The sequence below is a fragment of the Pollachius pollachius genome (assembly GCF_949987615.1).
Source record: "Pollachius pollachius genome assembly, chromosome: 2".
In the NCBI taxonomy this organism is placed as follows: domain Eukaryota; kingdom Metazoa; phylum Chordata; class Actinopteri; order Gadiformes; family Gadidae; genus Pollachius; species Pollachius pollachius.
Genome location: NC_136935.1, coordinates 49,722,918 through 49,735,417, shown reverse-complemented (window position 1 = coordinate 49,735,417; position 12,500 = coordinate 49,722,918). Strand labels below are relative to the sequence as shown.

At 48.4% G+C, this 12,500-nt stretch overlaps 1 protein-coding gene across 1 annotated transcript in view; it reads right to left on the bottom strand.

Annotated features, from left to right (window-relative positions):
* The window catches only part of rtn4rl2a (reticulon 4 receptor-like 2 a), a gene marked incomplete at its 3' end in the record, with an annotated part of 2,683 nt that extends 320 nt beyond the window's left edge, over positions 1-2,363 (bottom strand). Inside the window, exons 1-4 of the mRNA XM_079758557.1 lie at positions 2,300-2,363; positions 1,439-1,665; positions 793-1,026; positions 1-547 (exon numbers count right to left, since the gene is read on the bottom strand). The exon at positions 1-547 is cut by the window's left edge and continues 320 nt beyond it. Of these exons, the coding sequence (XP_079614683.1) occupies positions 1-547; positions 793-1,026; positions 1,439-1,665; positions 2,300-2,357 (1,066 nt within the window). The 5' untranslated portion in view covers positions 2,358-2,363. The remainder of the gene's footprint in view (positions 548-792; positions 1,027-1,438; positions 1,666-2,299) is intronic.
* Positions 2,364-12,500: the final 10,137 nt, after the last annotated feature.

Below are 12,500 nucleotides of genomic sequence, written 5' to 3'. Positions count from 1 at the left end.
CGCCCTTGCTGGAGGACTGGGGCTTGTTCTTGGCGAACCACCAGCGGGTCTTGGTGCTGAAGGTGGTGGTGGTGGAGCCGCCGATGGAGCCGGGGTCGGCCAGCGGGCACAGGGCGTAGTCCATCTCCCGCAGGAAGCGCAGGTCCTGGCCGCGGCGGTCAGCGGGCGAGGCGCAGATGACCTCGGAGGAGGAGACGCGCGCCTCCCGGAACCACTCCCAGACGGGGCGGGACTCGCAGCCACAGGACCAGGGGTTGGCGTTGAGGCGGAGGAACTCGATGCCCTGGACGTCCCTCAGGGCCTGGCTGGGCATCTCGGCCAGGGAGTTGTTGAAGAGGAAAAGCATGGTGACGCGGCCCAGGTCGCGGAAGGCCCGGCGGTTGACCTGGCGGATGCGGTTGTCGTGCAGCAGCAGGCGGTCCAGGTTGACCAGGCCGTGGAACACGTTCTCGGACAGCGTGCGGATGCGGTTGCCGTGCAGGAAGAGCTGGCTGAGGTTGATGAGGTCCGAGAAGATGTCGTCCTGCAGGAAGTGGAGGTGGTTCTCCTGGAAGGGATGGAAATAGATCGATCAGTTTCAGAGGGAAGCGATGTGATGCTATGAGCTTGTAAACACAATGTGTGCACGCGTGTGTGCCAGTGTGGTTCCGTCCATGTGCTCCATGCCAAGGGGGCAGCAGTAGGTCAGGAGGGCAGTAGGTCTGAGTAAGGCACCTCACCCTAACTGCTCCCGACGAGCTGGCTCGTCGGGAGTAAATGTAAATGCTCAGGGGTCTAACTGGTTGCCCCTACCTGCAGATAGAGGAACTGCAGGCTGTAGAGTTTGTGGAAGATGTTGTGGGGCAGGGCCTTCAGCCGGCAGCGGTGCATGTGCAGGCTCTGGAGCTTCTCCAGGCCCCGGAAGGCTCCTCCCTCCAGCCGGTGGAGGCCAGAGTTGTCTCCCAGGTCCAACTCCTCCAAGTCCCTCATCTCGCTGAAGGCCCCCCCCTCGATCCATGTCAGGTTGTTGGAGAAGAGCCACAGGACCTGTAGGAAGTGCAGGAGGGGAGAGACATGTTAATGCAGTGGCTCAGACAGGGGGGAGGAGGGACCGAGTTTGTCATAAAAAAGTATGAATTTGTTATTTTCTTATCTAAAAAATGTAAGGAAATGTCTTAAAGGGATGATATCATGCCACCAGGTGTGGAAATGCTGCCTATCTATCCATCATACATCGAGGTGGACACGCCCACTAGTGATGTCACTAAGGCACAGGGAAAGGCCGATTTTCAAACGGCTTGTAAGGGATAATCACACTCTCACCTGATGGCATGATATCACTCCTTTAATACATGCAGAATGTAGACTAAAAAGTTGAAACTGTTATGATAAGTTTTTTTTTATTCTAATTACTTTTATCGCACTTTATCGCAAATTTCTCTCAGAACTTTCTCCTTACCTGAGTCCCGAAACCAAATGAGCCAACTCTCAGTTCAGTGATCCGGTTGTTCTGGAGAAAGACGCGCTGCGACTCGTAGGGCACTCCGATGGGCACGGTGGTGAAGTTCTGCGCCTGGCAGCTCACGGTCATCGGCGTGGGGTAGCACACGCAGTTATGCGGGCACGCCGATGCCGGGTTGGGCTCGCCGAGGACCAGCAACACCACCAGCCAGAGAGAGAGGCCGCCTGGGGGAGAAGGAGGAGGAGGGACGTACCGGGGTTAGAATCTAGACGGTGCTGTGGAGGGGTAGACGCTCTCCATGGTTCAGGATGGTAATGCCAGAGATGGGTCTTAAGTAGTTCTAGTTTCTTTGATATGACTTTGTATTACTTATTTTGTACACTCATTCTAAAATAATATAGTTGCCTTTTTAAACAGCAAGCATTCGGACGCCGCAGACTTAATTAAACTCAAGCGCAATTGTCAGAGCCATTTGGAGCGACTTTTACGCACAGCGTTTATAGGGATGTTAAAGAAGACGTTGAATAATCAAATGTATGTTTAAGCTTTAACAATGCCAAAGCAATACAATAACCTCAAGGCAAAATCTATCTATCACTTCCCTTGACGTCTCTGTGGTTGCATGCTGTTACGGTTAAACACAACCACGTAGTCCTTTAACTCGAGAAGCAATCCCTCCATTGTGCCTCAATAAACTATAAAACTAACAAACTTCCAATGAATAACACTTGAAGTTGTTATTTGAGCTATTGCACAGCTCAATAACACAGTATAGGCTCCATGTAAAATAACACGTAGGCCTGTTTGTTATGAGATGCTAAGACAGACAAATCACAACCGAAAGAAAACTTCACTTACTTTTGCAATTGCGCATCATGGAGCATCGTCGGCTCCGAGAAATCATAGACGTTTCCATCCTGAACCAAAGCCACAAAGCGAGTTAGTCAGTAAGGGCGAAACAATTCCTGCTATCTCTGCTGCTGCTCTGGTTCCTTGAGTTCGGAGTGACTGGGACTGAGAGAGTACCGTTTGGTGGCTCCCAGACTCATATTTATACTGGGACTCCTCGCTGAGCGCCTACGGCAATGGGCTTCGTGGAATCTCCTACGTCACTGATCCGGGTCAAGAATGAGAAGAGGGGTGGCAAAAAAAACGGAACAGGGAGGAGCGATCCTCCTCGTGGGAAGGGCGGAGGGGAGGAGGAGAGAGGGGGTTCTGGAGAGGCTGTCATGGCTCCGTGCGCTCGGACGCAGAAAAAAAGAGAAAGAGGGAGGAGGGTGAGTGGGTTTTCTTCATTTTGGTGTGTGGTGATGATGGTGAGAAGCCGAGGGGCGGGTGAGCAAGGAACGGCAAGATGCCCAGTGATGATGACTGGGCTGTGTGGAGGAGAGCAATACAAAGACAAAGACGCGCGCAGGCGCGTAATACTTTTACTGGATTGCTTTCCTAGTGGCCGTTATGGTCTGCTTCCGGCACTGGGCTTCACTGTGGTGATAGGACTACAACAGGCTAGGGTTTTCTTTGATCAGGGGGGCTGGTATTATATGATCAAAACGAGAAGTAGGAAATCCCTTCAGTTTAAAGAAAAACATTACAGAGGCAAAGGAAAGAAAATACAGCAGTGATGGAGTTTCCTGTGGAGGCTGGCCAATTACGTTTTTCATCATTTGGTAACATGTACACCAGAAGCTGATGATGTACCCTTTGATGATGGAGTAAACAATGTGTCTCATTAATGACCACAAACGTTTGTGGGTGGGTTTGTGCTGGTGGGTGTGGGTGTGTAGGTCAGGCTTTCCTCAATTATTTGTAAATAATTTAAATCAAGATCTGAGACAATGCAAAAACGATCACCAAATGAATGTTTATCTAGTTGGTGGTCACACAATTGTTTAACTCTTAATGATACACAATCAAAAAATATTTTACTATTGTATTTAAGGTTTATTTGAATAGGGATGGATACAGAAACATTTATTATGCTTGAAACAGTCATATGATGTTTGCATCATAGTGTTTTTAGCCAACGTCAATTTGCGACGTAAATCAAGTCATAACCACCCCAGCCTCTCTGTCTGTGTTTTCAGTCTATTTCTTTAGATGTTAATGTTTGTACTGCACACAATTTGAAGATTTGCGCCAGTGAAACATTTACGAAACATATCAAAGGAATGCTCATAAACCTTGGCACCTGACACCTTTATCTCACCACTCAGATCCAGGCTGCATTCAGACCAACTCGGCACAGTGTGGATCAAATATTTAACACTTATCTATTATAGAGTGTAGGACCTCGTGAGATGGATGAGGAGGGTGAGGTCTTTTAAAGGCTTCCTGCGTAAGGTGTGTGTTACCACAGCAACCACAACCTGACGTAGCCTACATGAGGCTACGTTGTTAGCCCCGGCCGCTAACACCGCCCTTCCCCTGCTACTGGTAGATCACAGAAACACAGCCGACACGGTCAACCGAAACAAACTGAAAGTCAAGGGAAGTGTCAAAAGGTTTGGGATAAGACCCCTGGATGAGACCCCTGAGTTTTGTGGGGAGCTGTTGTGAATTTTATTTCTGGGCAAACATCATCACTGTAGGCACGTTTCTTTAAGATGACGATCAACAATACATGCTCCATTACAAACCTGGTATTATATCATGTGTTGGCTCTGATCAAGACGTTGGAATGGACAGTTACCATGGTAGGCATTGGTTACTGTTTCTACAGGGCTATCTCCACCTCTCCACAGGAACGCAGGCAGTAGTATATGCCAGTGATACGACACAGTGGCTGAACCGATGAATGATGCTTTGATTTCTCTGGGTGACACTGCGATGTGAAAACAATTATCAAGGTGTTTGTGTGTGTGTGTGGGTGTGTGTGTGCGTGTGCGTTTGTGTGTGTGTGTGTCAGTACGTGTGTGTGGTGTGTGTGTGTGTGTGTGTGTGTGTGTGTGTGTGTGTGTGTGTGTGTGTGTGTGATTGTGTGTGTCTTTGTCTGTGCGGGGGTCTGTGTGTACGTGTGTGTGTGTTAGTGTGTGTGTGTGTGTGTGTGTGTGTGTGTGTGTGTGTGTGTGTGTGTGTGTGTGTGCGTGCGTGTATGGAGTGTGTGTGTGTGTGTGCACGTGCATGCGTGCGTGTGTGCGTGCGTGCACGCGTGTACAGTTGATATGGTAATCTGATGTTTCTGATGTTTCACCGGGATTAGCTTGTTTGTTCGTGTTGAATATCCCACATGCTGTTTGTGTGTGTGTGTGTGTGTGTGTGCGGGAACGCGTGTGGGAAGCGCCTGCGTCTGCGTGTTCATCCAGTAAGTGCTTCTCAAACAACTCAACGTGCCAGATGGGGCATAAGGGGAGAAAAGGCAAGCAAGGAACTGTGGGTTGGCCATGGAGCAGCGCAGGGGCCTATAAATAAACAGACTGGAGATCCATGATTAGGGAGTGATTAGCTGTCCCTGTCCCAGAGCGACACGCAGCCCGCCACTGAGCGGCCCCTGGAAGGCCCCTGTGGCGGCTCTTTTGGGTCACATGCCGGGTAAACATGTGAGTAATGCAAGGAGGGGACGCAGTGTGTTGTTGTGTGTTAGAGTGTGTGTCTGTTTCTTCGTGTTTGGTTGCGTGTGTGTGTGTGTGTGTTTTTGTGTGAGTGTTGGTTTGTGTGTGTGTGTGTGTGTGTGAGTCGGGGTGTGTGTGTGTGTGTTTGTGTGAGTGTGTTTGTGTGTGTGTGTATGTGTGTGTGTGTGTATCTGTGTCTTTGAGTGTCTCTCAGTGTGTTTCAGTGTGTGTGTGTGTGTATGTTTGTGCGTGTTCTCACAGACGGTGATACTGAAACGGCCAGACGGATAAACATTACACAGACCTCACCTTCACACACACCCACACCAACCAGCTGTATTCTTCTTGTGTGTGTTTGTGTGTGTGTGTGTGTGTGTCTGTGTGTGTGTGTGTGTGGATGTGAATGAATATGATGGTTTTGTTTTTATGTGTTAATGAGTTTGTGTGTGTCTACATGCAGTGTGCGTGTGTTTGTGTCTGTGTGTGAGTGTGTTTGTGTGTCTGTGTGTGCCTGTTTCTGACTGTGTGTGTGTGTGTTTAAGTGTTTGTGTAAGTGCATGTGTGTGTGCGTACCTGTGTCTGTCTGGGTGTTTGTTTATTTGTGTGTTTGTGTATGTGCATGTGTGTGTCTGACTGTGTGTGTGTGTGTATGTGTGTGTGTGTGTGTGTGTGTTTCTGTGTGTGCGTACACGTGTCTGTGTGTGCCTGTGTGTGACTGTGCACGTGTGTGTGTTTGTGTATGTGTAAGCTCATGTGTGAGTGCGTGCGTGGGTGTCATGCATGCCCATTTGATGGTGGAGGCATGCATCATGGTGGTGACAGCCACAGTGCGTAGGCACAGACCTGTGAATGGCCGCTGGGTATGAAATGTCTTCCAGACGGGCGGGGAGTCGGCACAGCAGAAACACAAAGAGGCTTCCCCATGAACACCCCCTCAAACACGTCTGTGGGTCCCACTGGCCGCACTCTGTCTGTCTGATGCTGTGAGTGTGTGTGTGTGTGTGTGTGTGTGTGTGTGATGTAAGCGTGTGTGGAGCGTGTGTAGGACGGTGTATATATGTGTATGTGTACGTGTGTGTGTCTGTATGTGTGTTTGTGTGACTATATACAGTGGGGCAAAAAAGTATTTAGTCAGCCACCAATTGTGCAAGTTCTCCCACTTAAAAAGATGAGAGGCCTGTAATTTTCATCATAGGTATACCTCAGCTATGAGAGACAAAATGAAAAAAAAAATCTAGAAAATCACATTGTCTGATTTTTAAAGAATTTATTTGCAAATTATGGTGGAAAATAAGTATTTGGTCAATAGCAAAAGGTCATCTCAATACTTTGTTACATGCCCTTTGTTGGCAATGACAGAGGTCAAACGTTTTCTGTAAGTCTTTACAAGGTTTTCACACACTGCTGCTGGTATTTTGGCCCATTCCTCCATGCAGATCTCCTCTAGAGCAGTGATGTTTTTGGGCCTTTGCTGGGCAACACAGACTTTCAACTCCCTCCAAAGATTTTCTATGGGGTTGAGATCTGGAGACTGGCTAGGCCACTCCAGGACCTTGAAATGCTTCTTACGAAGCCACTCCTTCGTTGCCCGGGCGGTGTGTTTGGGGTCATTGTCATGCTGAAAGACCCAGCCACGTTTCATCTTCAGTGCCCTTGCTGATGGAAGGAGGTTTTCACTCAAAATCTCACGATACATGGCCCCATTCATTCTTTCCGTCACACGGATCAGATGTCCTGGTCCCTTGGCAGAAAAACAGCCCCAAAGCATGATGTTTCCACCCCCATGCTTCACTGTAGGTATGGTGTTCTTTGGATGCAACTCAGCATTCTTTCTCCTCCAAACACGACGAGTTGAGTTTTTACCAAAAAGTTATATTTTGGTTTCATCTGACCATATGACATTCTCCCAATCCTGTTCTGGATCATCCAAATGCTCTCTAGCAAACTTCAAACGGGCCCGGACATGCACTGGCTTTAGCAGGGGGACACGTCTGGCACTGCAGGATTTGAGTCCCTGGCGGCGTAGTGTGTTAGTGATGGTAGCCTTTGTTACTTTGGTCCCAGTTCTCTGGAGGTCATTCACTAGGTCCCCCCGTGTGGTTCTGGGATTTTTGTTCACCGTTCTTGTGATCATTTTGACCCCACAGGGTGAGATCTTGCGTGGAGCCCCAGATCGAGGGAGATTATCAGTGGTCTTGTATGTATTCCATTTCCTAATAATTGCTCCCACAGTTGATTTCTTCACACCAAGCTGCTTACCTATTGCAGATTCAGACTTCCCAGCCTGGTGCAGGTCTACAATTGTGTTTCTGGTGTCCTTTGACAGCTCTTTGGTCTTGGCCATAGTGGAGTTTGGAGTGTGACTGTTTGAGGTTGTGGACAGGTGTCTTTTATACTGATAAGGAGTTCAAACAGGTGCCATTAATACAGGTAACGAGTGGAGGACAGAGGAGCCTCTTAAAGAAGAAGTTACAGGTCTGTGACAGCCAGAAATCTTGCTGGTTTGTAGGTGACCAAATACTTATTTTCCACCATAATTTGCAAATAAATTCTTAAAAAATCAGACAATGTGATTTTCTGGATTTTTTTTTTTCATTTTGTCTCTCATAGCTGAGGTTTACCTATGATGAAAATTACAGGCCTCTCTCGTCTTTTTAAGTGGGAGAACTTGCACAATTGGTGGCTGACTAAATACTTTTTTGCCCGACTGTATGTGTGTGTGTGTGTGGGTGTGTGTGTACGTTTGTACGTGCGTGCGTGTGCTTTTGTGCGTATCTGTGTATGTGTGCGTGTGTGTGTGTGTGTGTACGTGTATGTGTGTGTACGTGTGTGTGTGTGTGTGTGTATGTATTTATTTATTTGTTTATTTAAAAGTCTACACACAGTATCAGAGCACGCATGTATGTGTGGGAGTGTGTGTGTGTGTGTGTCTGTGCGTGTCCCACGTGTGTGTGTGTGTGTGTGTGTGTGTGCGGGGGTGTGTGTGTGCGTGTGCCACGTGTGTGTGTGGGAGTGTGTGTGTGTGTGCGTGTCCCACGTGTGTGTGTGGGAGTGTGTGTGTGTGTGCGTGTCCCACGTGTGTGTGTGTGTGTGTGCGGGGGTGTGTGTGTGCGTGTGCCACGTGTGAGTGTGGGAGTGTGTGTGTGTGCGTGTCCCGTGTGTGTGTGTGTGCGTGGGTGTGTGTGTGCCACGTGTGTGTGTGGGAGTGTGTGTGTGTGCGCATCCTCCATGACTTTCCTTCTCCAGAGCTGAAACTCTCCTCCACGTATTCACCACCAGCAGACTCTCGCAGTAGCGTCCTCTATGGAATATCCCACCATTTACCAAGCCAATTACCGCCCATCCACAGCCCCTCCGGCCGCTGGCATTTCTCGCTCACACATCACAGCCTGCATCATCCCAGCCATCCACTGGCGCCCCATCAAGCAAATCACACATTTCAAAAATCTCCTCACCACCTACAAAGCACTCTGCTCCCTGTGGCTCACTCCCAACTCACTGATTTCCTCCACCATTACACCCTCATCCACCGGCGGCAACCTCCTCACCACCCCCGCCAGCAGCGAGAAATGAGCACCGAGCCCGGGAGGGGTAAGGGCTTCTCCACCACCGCTCCCTCCCTCAGGACAGAACTGCCTCCGCAAACAAACGCGTGGCTCCGCCTCTCCCTTCTCTGCCAGAGCGGCTGCCCTGGCACTGCTGTGCTTTTTCCGGAAGCGAAGCAGGGAAGGCCCTGGTCCTTCCTTGGATGGGAGACCAATTGGGGCTCTTTCCCGACCACTCTGCATATCCCCCCCCCCCGAACCTCTTACGCACTTATTGTATGTTGTACGTCCTGGCACTTGAAAATAGTACTTAGCATTGTGTAGCGTCTTGTCCTAGCTATCTCTGTTGTATACATGGAATGGGTTAACCGATTGTTAGCGCTTGGCACCTTGGTTCTATGAACATCCTTACTGTGCCGACAGAGATATATATTGTTGTTTCTCTTTCTTCTTCTAACAAATGTACTCATTGTGAGTCGCTTTAGATAAAAGCGTCTGTTAAAAGCCCTACATGTAAATGTGAAATGCTGTTAGAGGGGTCGGTGGGCCAGTAGGGGGTGCTCACCCCTCCGCCTTATGTTGTACCCCGAACGCCCCAGGACACAGCGAGGGGGAAAGAGCAGGGGCTTTCAGGTGAGACCCCCTGGTGGTCACTAAAGACCCCAAGCCGCTTAATTATCTCCTGCTCTCTAATTGGACGGTTTGGTTCCGCTCCTCTCCAGTAAGCGGTGGGCGTTCTGGTGTCTCGCTGAGGTGGGTGCTATACACTGGTGGTGGATAAGGTGTGATATTTCCCCCCCCCACACACACCGTATGGGTGAGGTGTGATGTCACAAACACACACACAAACACACACACCGTATGCATTTAAGCAGACCTGAAAAGCACAGAATAAAATGTATTAGCATATGATACACGTGAACCTCCTAAGATGGCGCAATTTGATTGGTTCGCCATCTCGGGATATTGGGCAATATCCCATGATTGAGATCTCAAACTCGTGTTATTGCGTGACGGTCGTCTGGTCACCCTATTAAAAATAAATAAACAGCTAATAAAAACAAATAAATCCCAGTAAAAAGTGTTTTCTTGGTTATTTTTGGAGTGTTCACGGTTATTTTTGGAGTGTTAGTGGGGAATAGCTATTCCTCACTATTCACGGCGAATAATTGTTGAGTATCATGTAATTATTAGTATTGTGTTATTAATAGTTCTTACCATTGGTGATTATGTATGTACCTATGTTCGGGGGTATGCCTTCGATTCTTTCCTTTCATGTTCTATGTAAAGAATAACACAATTATATTGTGTTATATTCAAACGCACATATACACACATACACACACACAAACACACAAACCTATGCACGACCACATTTGTCTCTCCCTCTCTCTCTGTATCTCTCTCGCTCTCTCTCTCTCTCTCTCTCTCGCTCGCTCGCTCTCTCTCTCTTGCTCTCTCTCTCTCTCTTCCACTCTCTCTCTCTCTCTCTCGCTCTCTCTCTTTTCCACTCTTTCCCTCTCTCTCTCTCTCTCTTCCACTCTCTCTCTCTACCCCCCCCCCTCCCTTCCATTCATTCCCGTCTCTGACGTCAGCGCTTTCGCTCTGCTTTGTGTTCACGTTCTTCCCACCATGCCGTCCAACTCTGGTAAACACATTTATTGTTTATCATCGTTATTATTCGTGCGGTATACTTTGTGCTCTCGAGCAATAATGACTGCAATAGAATACTCTTTTTGGTCGTTTTTTTTTAATCCGTCGACCTGTCATTGTCTGCGGAGTATCTTCAGCTAGCAGACACTGTCAGACACAGCTCAGCCCCCCCCCCCCCCCCGATTCCTCTACACAACTGTGTCTTTGTGATTAACAAACCAAGGTCCTAACAAGTTACACAACACACTACACAATGATTCACCCGAAAAAAAGAAGTTTTTCTCCAGACAGACACACACACAAACACACACACACACACACAGACACACACACACACACACACACACACAGACACACACACACAAACACACACACACACGTACACACAAATACGTACACACACAAGCACACAGACACAGGCATTCACAAAGAAATACACACACACACATACGTACACACACCTGTTACCTGTCCTCCAAGTATCTTGTGGCACATAGGGCCACAAACACACGTGTACACACACACACAAACACGTACACACACACACACACACAAACACACATGTACACACACACACACATACATACACACACACACACACAGACTCAGGCACTCACAAACAATACACACACACGCACACGCACTATATCCCAGACAAACTTAAGTGGATATACGTCATTTAGATACCACATCCCGATCAATAACACGTGGTCCTGTTTCATACATATTGGCTATAAAGGAAGTGATTGATCACTTCTGTAACACAGTTTGTGATTAGGAGTGTTCCTGTTGGTCACTTACATTTTCATTTTGGCCTGTGTGTGTATGTGTGAGTGCCTGTGTATATGTGTTTGTGTGTGTGTGTGTGTGTGTGTGTTTGTGTGTGTGTGTGTGTGTGTGTCTGTTTGTGTGTGTTTGTGTGTGTGTGTGTGTCTGTGTTTGTTTGTGTGTGTGTGTCTGTGTGTGTCTCTGTTTATGTGTGTTTGTGTGTGAGTGCCTGTGTGGGTTTATCTGTGTGTGAGTGTCTGTGTGTATTTGTGTGTATGTGTGAGTGCCTGTATGTGTGCATATTTGTGTGTGTGTGTGTGTGTGTGCGTGCGTGTGTGTGTGTGTGTGCCTCCATGTGTGCATATTTGTGTGTGTGCATGCTTGTGTATACATTTATCACAAGTGATGCTGCGTGTGTTTCCGGAATCACTCATCACTTCCCCTCCAGTGGATCAAACTCATTTTTTTCTCATTTCCCCTAATGGAGCCTCAGTGCACCCCGGTCCCATGGGAAGCTCAGCTTTCTAACTAACTGTGTGCTGACTGTGTCTGTGTGGGTGTGTGTGTGCGGGTGTGGCGGGTGTGTGTGTGTGTGTGTGTGTGTGTGTGTGTGTGTTTGTGTGTGTGTCTGTGTGTCTTAATGTGTGTGTGTGTCTTAATGTGTGTATGAGTGTGAGTTTGTGTGTGTCTGTCTTAATGTGTGTGTATGCATGTGTCTTAATGCGTGTGTGTGTGTGTGTGTGTGTGCGTTTGCATGTGTGCGTGCATACCTGTGTGTGCGTCTGCGTGTATGCATATGTGTTTATGCGTGTGCGTGTGCCTGTGTGTTTGTATATGTGTGTGTGTGTGTGTGTGTGTGTGGGTGGGTGTGTGTTCGTTTGTGAATGAAAGCAGCAAACGATACAGAAGGTGAAAGGAGACAATAAGAGAGCATTGAAGTTCAGGCTATGACTTTACAAACCTGCCTCATAATCACAGACATTTCCTGTTACTCTTCAGCCACTCAAGGTTAGCGGCCATCTCAACGCTGGCTCCCGTCTCTCCTTCTCTCCGCGGCCGTCAGGTTGTCTGCTGCTCGCCGTGTCCGTCCGTCCGGGAAAAATCGTTGCACTTTTTCTCAATGGAGAAGAAAACCCTCTCCGGCACCCACTGATACAAAACAGCGTGAGAGCGTCAACACACATTGATGTTCCACAAACGCTGACACACACACCCTCACTGACGCACGCACGCACACATTAATTAATGAAGTCTCAGGATGCACGGCCTGAGGTTATTTTTAGTGATTTGGGCCCCCAGCCTCCAGACAACCCACCTCTGTGTACACCCCCGTCCTCTTCCTCCTTCTCCTCCCCCGCCATCCTTCCTTTCCCCAGCCTTCTCTGCGCTCCCCCTCATGTATCTCTCTCTCTCCATTCATCTTTCCCTCACATCTATTTCACCCTTTCTCTGTCTCTCTCCATCCCTCCTCCCCTCCCTTTTCGCTCTCCCCCCCCCCTCTCCCTCCCTCCCTCTCTCTCCCTCTCTCTCTCCCCCCTCCCT